General features: G+C 44.4%; 1 protein-coding gene across 1 annotated transcript in view; it reads left to right on the top strand.

Moving 5' to 3' along the window:
• Positions 1-19,478, top strand: part of prdm16 (PR domain containing 16) — a gene marked incomplete at its 3' end in the record, with an annotated part of 165,691 nt that overhangs the window by 39,781 nt on the left and 106,432 nt on the right. Inside the window, exon 2 of the mRNA XM_084552916.1 lies at positions 17,545-18,011. Within this exon, the coding sequence (XP_084409042.1) occupies positions 17,545-18,011 (467 nt within the window). The remainder of the gene's footprint in view (positions 1-17,544; positions 18,012-19,478) is intronic.

Below are 19,478 nucleotides of genomic sequence, written 5' to 3'. Positions count from 1 at the left end.
TTCTATATTTCTGCATAAAAACGACTCCAAAACATGAGCGTATTTTCAAGCAGACAAGTAACAAAGGCTTCCAGGGTTACAGGAAGTGATGGGACACACCAGCTACTGAAAAATGCGAAGGGTTCACAAACTTTTGCAACTCACAGAAATGTACAAAAGATGAATTTTCTTGAATAATTTAGTTCTCATTTATACAATGTTTGTTTCAAATGTTTGTGTGAAACTATATTGATGTTTTGAGTCATTTTTATACACAAATGAAGATTATTCTGCAAAAGAATTAAGTATGCATGCAGTATTAACATGCCAGTTTTATATTTATATTGTAAAATACATGTTTTTCTCAATTGCTTTATATGCTGGAGCATATAGATGAGAAAAACCTCCAGTCAGTAGACATTTGGATTAAAAAATGAAGCTAATACTAGACAGCCTACCAAGAAGAAGTTATATTAAAAGGCAACATAAAAGAAAAACATCAGTTGAGACATGTCTCTGTACAAACTGAGGTTGATTTCAAAGGGGTCTTGAATTTTTTATCACCCGCTGTGTTGCGTTATACCGGCCCGTACGTCTGGACCCCGATGCTGAAACAATACATGCACACACAGGCGCACATCTAACCTAATTAAGATGTTCTGTTTAAGCACCATGCATCAGGGCATAGCAGGGGTAGGTGTTAGCCATGTGGAGGAGGTGGGCTGTTCCAGGCTGGGTGGGTGGGTGGGGGGTTGGAGGGTGTTGCACAAATCTCAACTTAAATGCAAAGAGATTAGACAACTTTTGCAAGATATTAGCTGTTCAAAAATGAGAAAAATGTTGCTAAGCCTCTTGTACGAGCGCAAGATGTGGACAAGGCCTGCTTTTGTTTCCCTGTTGAGGGCTGTGTGATTAGTGTGTGTGTGTGTGTGGGGTGGTGGTGGAGAGTCATCAGACCTGTGATGTGCAAGTAGCAGGGACAAGAGTGATCCAGGCCTGTTAGTGTGTGTGTGGTGGTATTAGCGTTCAGATTATGGTGTTGCCTAACTTTTATGCAGCTGCTCCAAAGGACAAGGACAGAGAAAGAGACACAGAATGATACATTCTGGGGCGAAAACATGACAGAAAATAATGAATAATAGTTGATTATGTGTAAAAATGTTCTTTGCCCGTGAGCCGAGTACAAAAAACAAGTAGCTACAGTTAAAAGGTTTACACGATCACATGACACCTCCTCGACTAGAACCAAAAATCTGTAGAGACACTTGTTTGTTGTCAGAATTTTACTTTTAAAAGTCACCAAAAACTTAGTTTGTTTAAAAAAGTTAATGTGTATTTTACTGACTATGAAACTGAAACATTATCAAAGCCTGCTTTCACAGACGACGAAGACGGATGACTTGCACTGACTCACCTTCATTATTTTTTTATTTGTTTATAACCGAGGCCAACGACACGTCTGTAAATTTCCAGTGAAATTATTAGAGAACACTCCGTAGCGCACGTATTCATGGTAATCTCGACCTTGCCATTTAATTAAAACGGACAGGTGGCCACCCACAATGCCAACTCTATCTCTATCTCCATTGGAGGTGAAAGGTATGCGGCACTGAAACATTAAAATGTCACGTTAAACACTGACCTATGAGGCGTCCGTTCGGTCGGAGGACTCATTAGATATTTGTTGGGTTTGAAGATTATTAGTTTTCTTCTGTCGACGTGTGTGGCCGTGGATTTACACACTCAGTGAGTGTGTTTGTAGCGTGCTGTTTTTGTCGAGCTGCAGAGACGAGAGAGATAGGGAGGGAGAGAAGATTTTTTTAATGAAGACCTCTCTGCGTGATAAGAAGAGCCCATCAGAGTCCCTGCCGGCTGACATGGCCTGGCCCCTGTCATCACAGAGCTCCTGTTGTGGTTGAGAAATATCCACATCTATCTATCTACCCCTCCTCCCCAACTACTTTCCCTCATCATAAGCTCAGAGAGGGACACAGAGAGAGAGTGAGAGGTGGGGGGACAGTCAGACAGAGTCCAGACAGAGGCCATGTGAGTGTGTGTCATATGGAACAGATTTAGTGCTAATGACCCCCTTCACCTCTCATCCCCCGACTGGGTGCCCACCCTCTGCCACCGGTTCCTCCAGCCCCCACCCCCACATCGCGCGCCGTCCTGGCCGGTATCATCCCTTTCGCGAGGAATGCTGGTCTGTTCCAGCTCCAGTGTCCCATGGCTTCACCCATCCGAGCACCCGTTCACCCCTCTTTCTCATCCTCCCTCCCTCCCTCCCTCCCTCCCCTCCCTCTAGTCATCTGCTGCCACAGACTTGGACTCAAGTCAAAGTTAAGGCGTGAAATTAAGGACGTTTTATTTGATTTGAAATCCAAATTATTCTCATTTTGGCATTTGGAGTAATAAAAAAAAAATTCACAAGAACTAGCAATAGGCCGACACTTTGTGGTCGCACACTTTTTCATTATTAAAGTTTGTGGCTTAACTGAGACTGCTGGACTCGCCTGGAGATTTGCACTTTTCTCAGATTTGTCTTAAACGACTTGAAATTTGACTTAAAACTTAATTTGACCCGAAAACAGCCTCGCGTCCTTAGACAAAGATGACCACGAGAAAGAGAGGGAAAGGGTGGGTGGGTTTCCGGGGCGGAGGTGTCGGGAACAGACACACTGCCAGGTTACGATGAGTGAAGACAGCCGGTGGTGGATCGGTGACAGAGAAAGGAAGGATTAGAGGAATATCCAAAGGGGGCAGCGTTGAAAAGGTTTCAAAAAAAATGTGAGAAAGTGTCGACAGAAGGTGGATTTTCGTGTCTGGGTGCTGCTCTCACATAGCCCAAACGTACCAAAGTGGAAGTCTCACAGAAGAGTCTCCTCTTTACTATTTTAGCATAAAGTCCGCTAACATTTCTCGAGCAAAATGCCAATGTGATGACAGTGTGTTAGAGTCTCCGCCACTTGAGGACTTGACCTCGACATCGACCTTCACCCAGCCCATCGGCCCCCTGCACTTTCCATATCTGAGTCACACTGACACTGGCATTCTTTCACGTTAGCGCATCGCAGCGCTGCAGATAGGCCTGCCAGACACCCCCTGTGCTCTCCTAGTATCTCTGCAACACACTCACACACACACTCACACACACACACACACACACTGTTAATTGGTAACTAGAGTTTATGGGTAGCCGGGGACTCATAGTTCGACAACGCGGCTGGAAGACGCATGAGATAATATGTCGGCTTTTGGTGAGTTAAGACCAGACGTGTGATTGTTGGAGCTGGATGTACGTGTGATATTGAGGTAAACGCTTGAAGTTTGAAGTCGTTATGCGGCGCCGTCACGTTTGTAGCCAGGCATTGTTTGTTAAGAGGGACGACCGTTACGTACGAACGTTAAGAGGTGGACAGCTCAGGATAACACTAATTGTTTCGCCATCAGCGCGTGCGTCTCCAACGGTACGTCCACGTGAAGTTCCTTTAATGCAACTTTATTACAATCTGTTGTCTGTTTCTAGACGAACACTAACATTAGTCTTCATTTATCTTCTTCATCCACGGAATCTAATCTAATTTATTGCACCATAATCCAACCAGGTTTTTTTTTTTTTTCTTGTTGAGAGAGAAGTTATTGTCCCTCTTTGACTCTTCAATCAATATCAATAAAGTGGTCTAGTTATCTATTGTGCCCTCTTTCAACAGCTAGGAGATCAATACTCATCTGTCATGGTTTCACCACTGAATGTTATCACTTGTGCTGGAGATTAGCCCGGTCGCTGCAGCATCTTAGCCTGACGTTCTCTGCTCTCCTGGGTTATGTGGGGTGGAAAGAGAGGGTCTGTGTGTGTGCTTTTCACGTGATACTTAACCAGTGGCCTTAAATCGGAGAAATAAAAATCACATTTGCTTGTCATTCAACAAACAAACAATACTAAAATGTGTCTTTATGTAGATTTTAAATGCGTTCTTATTTATCTTTATTCTGCTTTGTTTTGTAGTATCATATTTATGGAAAATAATTGTAATTATCGTCTCACATTTTTATTTTATCTTGTTTATTTTAGTTAAACAGCTCCCAATATATCACTGCACACGTATCCCCATGCAGCCAACTGTTTTCTTTTGTGACTGCTTCACCTTAATTCATTCTCTTTCCTCCTTTCCACTCACTGGTCAGTTAACCGGCCCGGTTAAAGCGGGACCCCTTTGCTCTGTCACATTGGCGCAGAGGGTCATCCATATCCCAGACTGTCAGAGCGCCCAACCAGCTCCATCCTTCATTCCTTTCCTCATCCTTCAGGTCCTGACCACTCTCCTCCATCGGTCTGTCAGACCAGGACTTGACCTCTCACCCCTGCAGGCCCGCCCATCTTGTTACCCCTAACCCTGAGCTGATTGTGTCACTGGCCGGGCAGTGGTTAATGCGTGCGCTTTCTTTTAGGTTTAGGTTAAACAATTTACAAAAAAATAAAAAATAATCTTTTTGGAGTTTGGATGTTTAAATAATAAAACTGCGCTGGTTTTGTACGGAGTAGTTAAAACTGCTCAGATAATTTTAAACATGAGTTTTTCTGAGTTTGAGAAGCCATTAAATGCAACGGGACAATGTCATCCCGCTTTCCCCCCTTTTGAACACAGGAGCATGACCCCCATTACTATGTGATGGATGATATGTTGTTATTAGGTATTTGTTGATGCACACGCTCTTCACCCGAGTCATTTATGTTCTCCTCGTCTCCAAAGCAAAGTCTCTTCTTTTGGGGGTGCTATGCCACCAATTCAGCGACGTATGAAATAGTGAGGATTGAAATTTCTTTTCTCTTTTCGTCTTTTCCCTTTCTCTTCCCCGTGGATTTGCCTTGATTCCTGCTTAAAGCTCAGACTGATGAGCCCAATTTGGACTGGTCCTGCGTCGGGCCCGGTTTGATTAATGGCTCTAGGTGAGGTAGCATCAGCGCTGCCTTGTCCTGCCCTTGTTTCATCACGCGCACACGTACAAACACACTTGGCCACTCACTGCCACCGGACCGGCCATGTAATTGATGACGGAGGCCTTACATTTGCAAACCAAATGTGGAAGAGGGAGACAGAGCAAACTCCATAACACCTCTCCACCTCTTCTCTGCTCTTTCTTTCTTTCTTTCCTTCTCTCTCTCTCTCCTTTCCTTCCCTATCTGTCCCTCCACCTCCTCTCACTGTCCATATGCCCGCTCTTTCATTAAGCGTTTGTCACATTGATATGAAGGGCCAGGGCAGCTTTGTGACATGCTCAGAAGGCAGTATAAATATTTGATTAGCCCTAATGGAAATCATCACAGCGCGCTAATTGCGCCGCAGAATTATCTGAGGTGCAGTATCAGCAGCGGACATCCCCTTTGATCCTCCCTCCGTCTGCCCTTCTCCTCTTCCTCTAACCCATCACGGCCTCTATTTCTTTTGTTTATGCAGTTTATTTTGGGTCATATGTCATTATCTGACCTCATCACCCCCCCTCCCCTCTCTGCCTTCCTGCCTTTTCTTGTCACCGGCCTCTCTCGCTGTTATCTCTCTCTCAGTGCACATTGGCGTCTCTGTCCACCTCTCCTCTCCTCCTCGCTGTATTTGTGTCTATTCCATTGTTTGCTGTCCTCTCCTGCCCCGTTTCCCTCTATGAAGCAGCTGAGGCTAAATAGCTGCAAGGGCCACATACGCACACGAATGAATGAAATCACAGGACAATGCTGAGAACAATACTCCTGGACAGTTGTTTCAGTCGCTCTCAGCAGCTGCTTATGACATAAGACTAACTCTTACGTAGGCATTAAATCATGAGAGATACACCGATCAGCCACAACATTAAAACCACTGACAGAATTCAGTGTTTTTCTGGGAAACTTTTGGACCGGGCATTCGTGTGGATGTTACTTAGACATGTAGCACCCACCTAGACCAGACCAGGCACCCCCACCGTATAGCAATGACACTCCTTGATGACAGCAGCCATCCCCAGCAGGATGCAGCCTGACACAGGAACACACACAAAAACTGTTTAGGAACAATTAAAAAAAAAATAAAAAACATGAAGAACAGCACAAGGTGTTGACCTGGCCTCCAAATTCACTAGATCCCAAACTGATCAAGTATCTGTGGGGTGATCCATAGAGGCCCCTCCCCTCAACCCATAAGATCCAAAGCCCCCCACTAAAATAATTCCGTTACCAGACACCACAGGACACCCTCAGAAGGCCCATGTCAATTCTCTGATGATTCACAACTGTTTTGGATGCACAAGGGAGACCTACACAATATTAGGAAGGTGGTCATAATGTTATGCCTGATCGGTGTACGTAAGCATTAAAAAGAGATTTGATGCAGGCTGATATTTTGGCCACTGCGTCTCCAAATATGCGGATTAGGTTTATTTAAAAAAGAAATTCGGCAGAAATGTGTCAGACGTGTCCACACAGCTGTAACTCAGCCTCAACAGCTCCTGAGTGTGTTTTTAAAACAAGTCGACACTTTGCTATTTTTAATCACACATTTGAGGAGCTTTGTAGTAACTCAGCTTTTATTGCTCCTGTCACCACTCAGCTCAGTGAATGCGCTCCTCGATTCTTTGAGTCTTCATTCGTGTGCCTACTTTTAGCGTTGCTCTCAACTATTTCCTGTCCGTGAAAAAAAAAAAAAATGTTTTGCCTTGCGCTCCTCGGTATCCCTTAACGTGTCCTTCCTCAACCTCCGTCCTGTTTGTGTTTACTTGTTGTTATTTACGGTGCGTCTCCTGCGAAGATGTGTGACACCGTTTGGTATCGTTCCCCTATTCCCCCCCCACCCCACATTCTCTCACCCTCCTTCGGACGTTTCCATTTAGCCAAAGACAAAACAAGTTAATTAGATCGGAAGTGTCGGGCCTATCAATGGGGAATCAGTATTCAGATCAAGGCCCTGTCTGGACACAAACAGCAGGAAGCCAAACAAGACCCCAGCACGGCTGAAAGGGAGGACAGGAGAGGGAAGGAGAGATGGAGAGAAACAGCGAGACGGATAGAGAGAGAGAGAGGGTGAGAGCTTGTTGTCGGTGCAGACACTGTTTTGGTGCAGGATCAGCTGTGTTTCTTGCTTTCCTGTTATGTTTGTGTATATTTGGACGTGTGCCTAAATCACAATGCCTTTTATGATTACCATCTATTTTATATGATTATTATTATTATTATATTAGGTTTTGTGTTTCATTTATTCTTGCTTTGCTCCCTGTTTAGGCTGATCTCTCTGCTCTCTCTGTAATTTAAATAAAGGTTCGTAAAGTAAAAACCATAAAGTGGTTCACTTCCACTTTACATTTTACATTTAGACAGTAGATAAGAGAAGCAGCCACATTGAATATCATCTGGCTTGCTTTAAAGGTCGGACGCGGAGCTCTTGAACATCCATTAGAATAACTTCATTTGTAACACTTAAGTCAGATATCTCCAGATAACTAGCGTCTCTGCTGTAAAGCTAAAAGTCAAAAAAAGGTCCGGTAGACTCAACGGGCCGGTATAACCTCTGTAGGGCGTGTCGCAGTGTATTGCTTCTGGTAACTTGTCTTAATTTTGCTTTAAAGTATTTGGACAGCACATGCCCTAGCAGACACGAAACCAGGTTGAGGAGGAAGAGGAGAGGAAAGTGGAAGGAGGGGGGGGTGTGGGCATAGCTCCCATTATCTCGTGTGGAGGGCCACCTGAGCTAAAGACAGCCATTTGTTCCCAAATCGACCTGTCGACCCCCTCCTAATTACCAGCCAATTATTGCCAAATGGACTGCGTTCACCCCGCACCCTGCACACTTAAAGAGGAAAGGGACAAAATTGCCTGTCTCCCTCTTTCTTTCTTTCTTTCTTTCTTTCTTTCTCTCCACGTCTGTCTGGCTCTGGCTTTTCTGTTTCTCCTTCCTTTCTCCTGTTTCAGCATATTTATTTTTTTTTCAATCAGTCAGAAATACTTTTGCAACTATTGTTGGAGGCTTTGCAGTCAGTTGCCCAACCTCCTACTCACTCAGCCACACATGCACACACGCGGCGAAGCGCAGTTCATATTTATTCCCGGTTCACTATGTGGTTCTTTGAGTGTTAATTAAGTGGTCTAATTATGGGACGAATCGACATTTATCCTGTGTGTGTGTGTGTGTGAGAGACAGAGAGAGAGACTTTACATGTGTGTGTGTTAGGCATGTGCGTAAGTGTTTTATTTTAAGGAGCAGGAAATATGTAGCTTAGTTTATACTCCCCCCCCCCCCCCCCCCCCACACACACACACACACACACACACACATGCATACACATATGCAGGATTATATGGGCAGAGAGAGAGACAACACAGAGATATGAAGCAGCTACTTAAAGGCATCATATCTGTATAGTCTCTCTCTCTCTCTCCCTCTCTCTCTCCCTCTCCGTCTCTCTGGCACCGGTCAGTCTCAACAGGCCGATGTGTATCGATGGGTCCGGCATTCAGGAGCCACCCGAAGGAGAAGAAGGCTGTGCCCCTGTTCCCAGAATTCTTTGTGGTCGGCCTCCATTGTTCGCAACCACTTGTATACAGTATTGTCAGACTGATTGTGAGCCTCCGCTCTCCCTCGCTGCGAGGACAGCTAGAGAGCGAGCGGAGCAGAGGAGGGAGACGGAGGTAGGGAGGATGAGGAGGAGGAGGAAGGGAGCCGCGAGCATTGTGTCCCCTCGCTCGCCATTCTCCTGCTTTCCCATCTGTTTCCTTCTCTTCCTTCCCGTTTCTGTGGGATAGTGAGCAGATTAGTAATAGCACCGCCACGGCTCCTAATAGGGGAAGTCATGGTCGGGAAATACGATGGATCGGTTGGAGATATCATCTGGCTGAGTGGCGCAATAGTTTTGAACTCTGACACCTAGCTACTCGCTGGCTGACTTTGATCACTGGGTGGTGGAGTGAAAAGAGCTCGCATGTGTGTGCACGAGTGGCAGTAGGCTGTAATGTGTGAGTGATTCCTCAGCTCGTTCGCTCATGTTTCTTAAATCAAATCAACGTTTTTGCACTTTTCTATTAACTGTGTCAGAGCTGTCAACTAATATGTTCTTATCTCCTGTTCTTGGCAACATTTGCTTTTACACGGGGTGAACATATTAACACCAAAATACTTGAGGGTTATTTAGTTTGTTTTCATTTTCAAGTGCTATTTTGAACAGTCTTTCAGTATAAATGTTTAGTATCTGAAAAGTTAAAAAAGTTTGCATCTTTAAATTGCTTAAAATTCAGGACCGGCTGGCCAGCTTTTTTTTTATTATTAACTGATTATTAAAAAGCTCGTCTTAATGTGCTGTCTTCCCACCCACCGTCCTCCTCAGTCACTCTGTGCTTGCGAACAGTCTCGGAGTAAACACGAATATGTCCCAAAAGAAGTAAGAGTTCCCATCAACATTCCAAATCTTGTGGTTCGCATATTTAAACTCCTTTTTTTTTCATCCAGACAAACAATCCGAACAAAGTTTGAGACAAATTTCCTCACATTTCGAAAGCTGCTGCTTGATAGCTGATCGTTCAAAATCCTAGAGTGGGTTCAACTCCACTTCGACAAACAAAACCTGAAAATAAAAACATCACACGGCCAGTATTTGCTACTGCCGGACTATTGTGTTGACTCATATTTACAGGTCTTTGTGTTTTTGGGCCCACCCCCTGTATAGCCTATTCTTTTTCCCTATAATACATATCCTATTGAGCTTCAGCTTAATATCCCCACGGGGGTCATTTACCTTCATCTGATTTAATCTAATATACATATTCGGGAAAGTTCAGAGTTGCACGGCTTAATGTGTCTGTGTGTGTTCTGCTCATTGCGGGCCCGGGACGGGGGCTGCGTACCGGCCTCCTGGCTGAGTTTGAAGCTAAGTGGATTAGCATATCTCCCATGTCAGCTCCATTCACTGTGACAGCCTGATGACATGGGACTGTGTGACGGCCGTGACCCACCTGACGTCCGCGGCTCAGGCCTCCCAGCAGGTGGTCTCACTCTGGGAGGGAGGGAGGGAGGGAGGGAGGGTGAGAGATGAGAGAGTTCTCAGCAGCGTTGAGGTAGACGGGCAATCAGAACTTTCTGTGCGGCGAATAGACTGCTCATCCGTTTCTTAGCTTGAATTCTTTTTATGCTTTAAAAATAAAGTTGTACGAATGTGTATTTAGTATGCATGCATATAATATTTATGCAGTTTGTCTTACGAGATTCTTTACCGTATTAGATCCTTGCATGGTTAGTGATAGAAATCTTTTAAGCACACTCCCCTGACATATAAAAAGCACATTTAAGATTTAAATACATTATCACATAAGTTGATCTCCATTCTGTAGTAAGTAATGTCTTAAAGTCATTTCTTTTAACACTGAACTATACATAGGTGTAATTGTATGCTGAGAGCAGTGCTCAGAAATAACTTGGTGCACGATTTTAAACTGGATGCTGCAGCAGCTCTGTGCAGCCACCTCCATGACCAGCGACATTCATCTTTACTTCACTGACCAACTCTCCTCTCTTCTACGCTACAACAGTACCTCACGTCCTTCTCCACTCCTACCCCACTGACTCCCATGACCCTTCCAGTCATCTTGCTCTCTCTCTCTCTCTCTCTCTCTCTCGCCCTCCTCCCCCTCCCCTCACCTCCTCCTCCTCCTCCACGGTCTCGTGCCGGCCTAGCCAGGCAATGCTAACACTTTTGTCAGGGTGATTAATAGCATGCTCGATTGTCGTTAATTCACTGGCTAATGACTGGAGGGAGAGGGCGAGAAGAAGAGAGGAGCAGGAGCAAGGCTGGAGAGTAATAGACTGATGTATGGGTGTGTGCTGCTTCCAGTTCCCCCCACAGAGTCTGAGGCTCGAGTGCAGCCTCAGACTTACAACTGCTAGTAGTCCTAACAGATAAATTATGAGATGAACTGTGTTACATTTGCTGTTCAATCCAGTGGCAGTAAAGCTGAGGGAAAACTGTGGGAAAATGACAAAAACAGTGGTTATGTATGTGTGCAATGTTAATATTTAATGCTTTTAAGCTGGGCGAGGCATGGAGTGCATAACTGAGTCAGATGTGACAAGAAATAGGTTTTATAAATAAAAATACGTGGCCACTAATTTAAAGAGTCAGAGCTAAAACAAAAGCTGCAGCTGCGAACATGTCTCCTTTGCACATATGCACACACACACACATATATATATATATATATATATATATATATATATGCACACAAACACACAAGGCGCACAAGTTGAACCCCTCTCCTCCCTGGTTAATAAGAATGGATGGGTTTATTCTGCACCCTGTCTGCCTCTGGTGCTCCCCTAGCTGGCTGTCTGGCCTCCCGAGTGGCTTGCTAAATGAAGCTGCGCCAGTAGTGGGTGTAAGGACACGCAACACATTCACACACTCTCAGAAGAAGAGAGGAAAAGAAGCAGACACTGCAGTAGTGGAACAGTAATATTTTAACTGGGGTTTTGTTGTAGAAATATTTCATCGTATTGTATCACTCTGCTTTGACTTCATGCTGTTAAAAAAAAAAAAAAAAAAAAAACGGTCTTAATATTAAATCATTGCCAATAGACGCCATCGATTCCCGTCAGTTCTGTGGATATTGACAGCCGTGGCTATTCCTTTCAACGCCGTCTTCATAAATCAGGTCCTCCCCTTTAAGGAGCTACTCCACTGACACTATAAAATTGATTTCAGAATTGCTGTATGCGGTAGAAGGTAATTTGACTACGGTGGCGCGCATTCAAACTTTACTGCTCCGCCAGGTTTGTGTGAGTGCGACTCCTCTGAGCATTATCAGAGGTCGGTGATGGCACTGGTGTGCTGCCAGTGTGCCACAGATGTTTTCCATGTTCAGTAGTCTCGACAAATGGATATAAAATGTGTATCCCAGCAGCTGCTATGACTTCAATACCACTGTAGTTTAATGTAGTTAAATCATCTCTTTCGCTGTCTTCTTTACCTTCTAATTTTTCCATTCTCTCCCAGCCAGTCTCTTCTTTCCTCTCGCCATTTTTCCTGTTTTATCCAGTTCCTTTCTCTCCCCCACCGCCACCACCGCTCCCTCCTCCCTCTTTCCCTCCCCCCCTTGGGTGATGTTTGCGACTCAATTTGGCAAATGTAACTCAATATTGATTATTATTAATATTTATCATGTTTGTGAACATGTTTTCTTCTAGTGCTATTAATCTGCCCTGTTAATAAATGTCTGCAGCAGCCTGGTCCCCGGGACCCCTTGGGACCACAGGTTCACCGCTCACACACACATCAACACACACGCACACACACACACACACACACACACCTGCTCTCAGCTGCAGGAGGCTGCCTGCTGTCTTTTCTCGCCTAGGGCGCTTGATCTCGGTGTACACACTCGCGCACACGCACTCTTTATTGGAGGATGGAATGGCTCTAGGCTGCTCAGCACAAATGACACATCAATACATCAGCCGCGTTGTATTGGCGCTGCACAGAAATACAAAAAAAAATGCACGCTCACTCACTCCTTACTGAGAGACGGTGACCAAATTCCACCTAATTTGTGGAAATTTAGATGTTTTTTCACCTTCTTTAGAAAGGGACAGCTCCATTTGCTAGGTTTTGTAGACGGACATCCAGTCTAGGATTGTAAGTGACCCATGTAGGCACACACACAGCTAACAAAAGTGTATGTGTGGTTTTCAATCTTTGTGCACACTCATACACAGCACTCGTGTATGAGTTTTTGAGTTTTACACACGAGTTTTTTTGTATTTTTATGACATAAGCAGTAAAAAAGAAACTGTGGCCCACAGTGAGATGTATTGTAATGTAGCCATACCTATAGTTAGAGGATGTTATAATTATCACGTCGAGCACAAGTACATGTGTAATGTTCCGGGGCCAAAATAGAACTTGAGATGTTGCATTTTCTCTATCTTTCTTTCTTTCTTTCTTTCTTTCCTTTTTCTTTCCACCCACTGACTCTGAAGTAGCTGTGTTGTAGCTTTAAGTGTTGCTTGGAAATGCTCCCTGGTGCTTTTACAAGGGGAAACAGTGTGGTGTTCTTGCTCAGAGAGAGAGAGAGGCTTGCTGGTATTGTAGCTGACCATGCCCCCTTTGCTCACTCACTACTTCCAACCACACGCTAACACACACACACACATGCACACACACCTTCTCCGCCGAATGCCCTCTATTGGCTGCTTGGTCACATGCTTCCACTTATACGTCATGTTGGATATATGGTGCCCCGGTGCCACTGTGGAAAAATACGCTATTGTACAGTTTTTCACCTCTCCCTTTTTCTACCTTTAATTTGCCCTCGTTTGATTTTTACAGCTGCATCCCTCCTGTTTTTAATCAGAGGGGAGTGTAGGCTCTTTTGTGTGCGGAGACGGAATCATCAAAAGCCTGCTTACTACACAGGAACAGGTACCAATATCACTCTGTGGCCCAATAATGCAGCTAAGTGGAACCATATTGACACAATATCGCGGCACAAACAGCCGATTAGGCTTGGCTCCGCACACTGCCTCATGCAATGCACTGTGTACACACATGTATGCACAGGGCTCCCACATCAAAATGTTTGGTCATTTATTGCTCAACCAGCTACTCATTTTTCATATCTGTCATGCTCCACACATTCTCCTTCTGCCTTCGATATTTTTTTTTTTTTTCTTTTTCTCTTTCTTTCACCAGGCGATCTTTTCTCCCCATATTTGGAGCCTGTGCAGAATTTTGCATAGTTTTGCCTTTTCCCTGGATACTGTCTTTTCATCAGTGGCTGCCTTTCGTTTTGAACTGAACCAGATCAATTTACGGGCAGACGAAGATACAGGCCCTGCGTCTGTGTGTTGGAGAGGGCAGTGAGAGAGGACGTGTGTGCTTTACGATGGCCATCGCTGGCCCGCACATGTCCGATTTCCAGCTCTCTCTCAATGTTATCATAGCCACAGCCATGACTCCACTGTGCTGCTTGCTCTCTAGCAAAGCATACACCTGGCTCTGAATACTCAGGCTATTCTTGGCCTCCATCCTGTCCTGTGGTCTGCAGTCGTTCATGTCCACTACATGCATCCCTTTATAGAATTATAAATACATCTTTAACTACAATTTTGCAAAGATCCTTTCTTTTTTTTTTTTTTTTTCCCCAGTGAAGGCATAACTGCAAGAAATGAGCTGGTCCTTATTTGATGCATTATTTATAGGTCCCTCCCAGAATTCTTGCATGCAGCCAGTGTTGTTTCCCTCCACGCAGACCACATCGACAGTGCAGCTCACTCTATATGCCACAAGGCACATGTGTTTGTGTGCGTCCAGGCAGACGGCAGAAAATGACTCCAGATCTCTATCTTTCTGCGTTTAAGTCTAGAGTGCTCTGATTAAACACAACCACAGAACAATTTGCCTGTTGTAAGGCCCTCCGATTAAACCGCTGATTTTCAGCACCGTGTCAAGTTATTTTGCCATGGCAACGCTGATTACAATGTTATCAGCGTTTAATATTTTATTTCATTTATTTATTTTTTCTCCTGACTCTTAAAGGGACTGTGGAATAATAAAAAAAAAAAATGAATTGCGCTATTGTTACTTGTCCTTTGAATTATTATTCGTTGCTGACAGATGTGTCAGTGTCTATAAATGCCTTATCTGTGTCATATCTTGTTATTTCCCTGTTACATGTAGTAATTACGAGATATCATCTTTACCCGTAACACCATCTGATCTCTTGCACATGTGCTTAGGGTACAGTAACGGCTCCTTCAGTTGCAAACAGATGTGTGTTTGTGTGATGGCCTGCATCTTTGTTCATACGTGCCCTAAAATCTTTGTTATTGCAAGCCATGCTACAAAGCAAAGAGCTCCGTTTATGGCACGCATTTACAATTTATCAAATAAATGGGATGCCTTCATGTGGCCTGGGCCTGGCTCTCAGGCAGAGCAGAGTAGTTTTCCACTGGAATAACAGCCGCCGAACAAGCAGCCCATTGTAGCCACGGCCAGCACCGGGACCCCCAAGGTGCGAATTAATGATTGACCCCTGATGTAATCAGGATAAATAGCTCCCCGTAAAAGAGAAAGCGATGGCGAGAGGAACACGGAGAGAAAGAACAACATAAGGAGCCAGGGAGAGGAAGGCACTATCTGGCCTGGGTGTTTTTTAAGAAGCCCTCAGGGAGGCGATCCTAACATCTCTTTCTGGGTCTTTTGAGACCCAGAGCTAACACACAGCTGTTTAAAAGCAGCTCAGTCGTCGGTTGTTAGACTCTTTGCCTCCTCCTCTTCGGCCTCCTCCTGGCCCCCTTCATTATTTTCCTGCTTACTTTTCTCATCTGCAAGTTTTTTTGTCGTCACTGCTCGAACATGGTCAACTTGTCTTACATAGGAGAGGAGAGAGAGCTTGTCTCCGGTGGCAAGTAATCTAAAAATTCCCCCCGTTTTCTCTCCAGGCAGCTCTTTTTATGAATTAACAGCGTTATGACTGAAAGTTGAACTTGTTTAATGTCACACTGCGTTTGCCATTTCTGCCTCGCTTTACTGCTTCACGTGTCTCACAAAAGATGTTTTGTTCATTAAAATTAAGAGGGAATTTTTTCCCCCTCCTTTTCCTCATTACTCAATTATTTGACGTAGCGATCTGTGCATTTTTTTATTTTTTATTTTTTTTTCGTGCGCAGAGGCTCTTAAAGCCAAATGGTATTTAATAGATTTTCCGAGGCTGTCTCTCTGCTTGTCAAAATTGCTCTCAATGGGTCAAGTGCCAGTGAGAGTGGGGGAGTGGAGAGAGAGAGAGGGAGAAAAAAAAGTGTTTAAAAGCCTGAAAACACTTTTGATTGTGTGGAGGGAGCAGCAGATAGGGCAGCGTTATAAAACTTTAATTGATCTGTGAAAAGTGGAAGCTACTGCTGGCTCACATGTTCCAATACTTAATTGCACGCCTGGTCTGAAACCCTATGAAACAGCGATCATTAAAAAACTGGTTCTTTTCCAGCCAGAATCGCTGGATGACGCAAAATCTGTTATAAAATGCCGGGTTTTTACAGCTACAGCTTTATATGATACGTTTCCCAAATCTATGTGGACAAGCTGCAGGTTTGCCAGGCACCGAAAAGCCCTTGTCGCATGTTTCATAGTTTCACGTTTAAAACTTGCATGTAACAGCTTTCCCAGTCCACATGTGGGTGCAAAGCCAAATACGGAAATAAAAAACCAAAAAAACTGATGCAATTGTACAATGACTGTGCTCTTTTAAAATTCAAGTGATGACTCTTTTTTTCTGCCGCATAGCTCATTCCGCCTTTTTTAAGATATATATTTTTTAGTGTTACAGAAGAACTATGAATAAACTCAAAGTAAAACATCTCATGAAATAGTCCTCGTGAATCCTTAAGGGCGTTTATGTATATATTTTTAATATGTCGTGTTGCAGTTCCAGTTAAAACCGAGGCCGCGACGACGGGCTTGTCAGCAGGCTGGGAGAGGGAGAGGGAGAGGGAGAGAGCTTGATTGGAAGCACTCCTGCTGTAATTTTGGGCCTAGTTGGCCCGCTGATTGCCAGTCCCTGTGTTTAGATAGTAAAACTGCAGTGGTGCTTTGACTAAAGACACCGGGACAGCCTGGAGACGAAAAGAAGGAGACACACACTGATGTGCTCAAGCAAACACACACACACCAATAAATATACACAGACTAGGACTGGAGCTATCAGCATCGAGTAATGTGAGATATTTCTTGTTCTGACATGATATTTTTCCTGATTTAAGTCTTTATTTTATGCTGTTTTTTTAAAGCCAAAGTTCTTCCTTGTGTTCAGTACTTGAGATATTTTCTCTTCTTTGGTTTAAATTACAATTACAATTACTTTTGGATTCCTCAAAATCAGATATGTAACATATTCCATTAAGCTCTTGAACCTTGCAATTGGAAAAACAGAAGAAAACTAAGCCAAATGTTGAGGACGCACATTTGCAGAGCTCATCATCAATCTCACTCACGTTGGAATGGCGAGCTCCTTGAGCGTAGGCGCAATCGTGTTGTCAATTCCTGGATGTGACAATAATAACTGGGGACAAGGCTCACCAGGTCAGTGATAGATAGAACTATTATATGTAAGATGAGTCCTGGCGGGACACAGCGGCTGCGATGAAACTGAGAGCTGGTCCCATCAAGGACTTGGCCAACTTCGCGTTTCTTCTCTTCGTCTGTGAGGCTGTTCTCAGATAACCTCTGAAAAAAAAAAAAAAAAAATCAGTGGACTAAGCGTTTTGTAGCTGCTGCTCTGATGGATAAGTATACCTTTTCTGAGGACTTGTGCGTTTTCTTATTGCGCCGTGTGGTTTTCTAACAGTTTAGAGGTTGGGAGATTGAGGCATATTTTGTAATTTTGGGGCCAATCTCTGGATGTGTAATGTCGTTTTGACGTCATACTATAGCTTCAAGGTAGCAGCTTAAATTTGGCTGCTTACGACTAAGTTTTGCTTTTTTCCCTCTAAAACGATGTTAGAATCTATTAACTTTATGTTGGTTGTACGTCCAGTATTAACAAACACCCCTGTCTTTGCCTCCTAGATGACAGTGAGCCAGTGGACAGTATGTACGACACAGAGGCCGACCTCCCGAATTTAGCGGCTGGTAGCGGAGGCGGTCCCGACAGCCCAGACGATGATGCGGAGGACGGCATCATCAACATGTCCCCCCTGCCCTCACCGACCCCTTCACATCCAAACAACAACCACCACCACCACCTGCTGCACCCCCACATCTACGCCTCCCACCACCACCACCTCCACAACAATAGCAGCAGCAGCAATGACCAGGACTTCACCACACCCAAGGAGGGCTCGCCCTACGAGGCGCCCGTCTACATTCCTGACGACATTCCCATCCCCAGCGAACTGGAGCTGCGGGAGTCCTCTGTTCCCGGTGCCGGCCTGGGCATATGGGCCAAGACCCACATTGGCGCCGGCGAGAGGTTTGGTTTCCACAGCGCAAAGCATCATGGGGCCACAGGCAAAGACAGCTCCTTCGGATGGGAGGTAGGAACCACCCTTTGCTCATTGTTCAGTGTTTATTTCTCTTACAATTTCACCACTGCTGTTTTCCACCTTTGCCCACTTACATGTTTTATGGCGCCAACACAATAGAACTTGAAATGAAGCAGCAATGAAGAGAGTAACTCAACGAACTCAACAAGGCCGCTCTTCATTCACACCGTCCCATTTGCAGACATCACTCTTGATGCTCACAGGCATATATCTCATCATCGGCATCAACGCCCCTTCCATTTGCATCCTCCTAAAAGACTGGACCTCATCTATGATCCGTGCACACACACACACACACACACACGCTTACACTATACTCTCATCCAGCTATGTCAGATGGAAAAATCTGGCTGATTAGTGGAGGTATCAGCTTTTCTGGGCGTCGGTCTGAAGCGGGCCCACTCATTTGGTCACGCCATCCGATATGGAAATGGAAGAAGCGTGGTCCGGTGCGGTGGCGGCATATTGAACTATTAATTTTCATTTCAACATGACATTAGAGGATATTGAAGTTGCTTCAGTAGGCTCATTAGGTAAAAAAAAAAGGGGGGACTCCTGGTCTCTGTCTATGTCTTTCTTTCTCATGTGTCTAATCAGAGATGAAATATACTGGCCTGCTTTTCATTTCACTGACTCCTTCGCATAGGTCTTTCACATAGTGTCGTATACTGAATAGGGTATTCGGGAAGTTAAATATTGGAACCCCGCTCTGGAAAGGACATGATGTTTAGACACCACATTTTATGCAAAATATAGTAAAAAAAAAAATTAATATTTAGGAAATATTTGATATATTTTTTTGCCTTATAACATATATAAGAAATGCTAAAAGATAGTGCCGCTTCTGATGGGATATGAGGCTATTACATCTGACACATGTAGTTCCCGTTTTTCAAATCTTGATTCGTGAAAATTGTGTCATCAGATCCCTCCCTGACAAGATTTTAAAGAAATCTCACCGCCGTTTCAGTCTGAAGGAGGCTTTTTTTTTTTTTTTTTTTTTGTCGCTCTGTTTGCTTCCCACCAGTTGTAAGAGCATGCCGACGATTAAAGCGCACAGGCACACGCTATGTGGCGGTGTGCCAGGCTGGACATTTTCCTTTTTAAAGTTCGTATTATGGCTAGCCTTTCGGGGTGCAAAGGGCTTCTCTCCAAAAGCTACACTCTCCCCACAGCTCTCATGTTTTCTCTCAGTTTTCCTCCTCCTTCCTTTTTCCTCCCCAGACACCGGACTAATGCATATTCATCGGCTAAGCTGTAGCTCTTTGGCTCGTAGGAATAGGCCACCTTCGGCTCTACAGAGATACATTCACAGATGTGCTCGCGGACGTGTGCTCCCTTATACGCTCGCACCTTTTCCATACAAAGGCAGAGAGCTTTTTAAGTAGGCCCTCTGTTCTTTTGACCGCTACAAGAAGGAACTATTTCTCAGCAGTCTGAATGTTAACACGAACATAG

The sequence above is a fragment of the Chelon labrosus genome, assembly GCF_963514085.1.
Source record: "Chelon labrosus genome assembly, chromosome: 10".
Lineage (NCBI taxonomy): Eukaryota > Metazoa > Chordata > Actinopteri > Mugiliformes > Mugilidae > Chelon > Chelon labrosus.
This window is presented reverse-complemented; position numbering and strand designations above follow the sequence as displayed.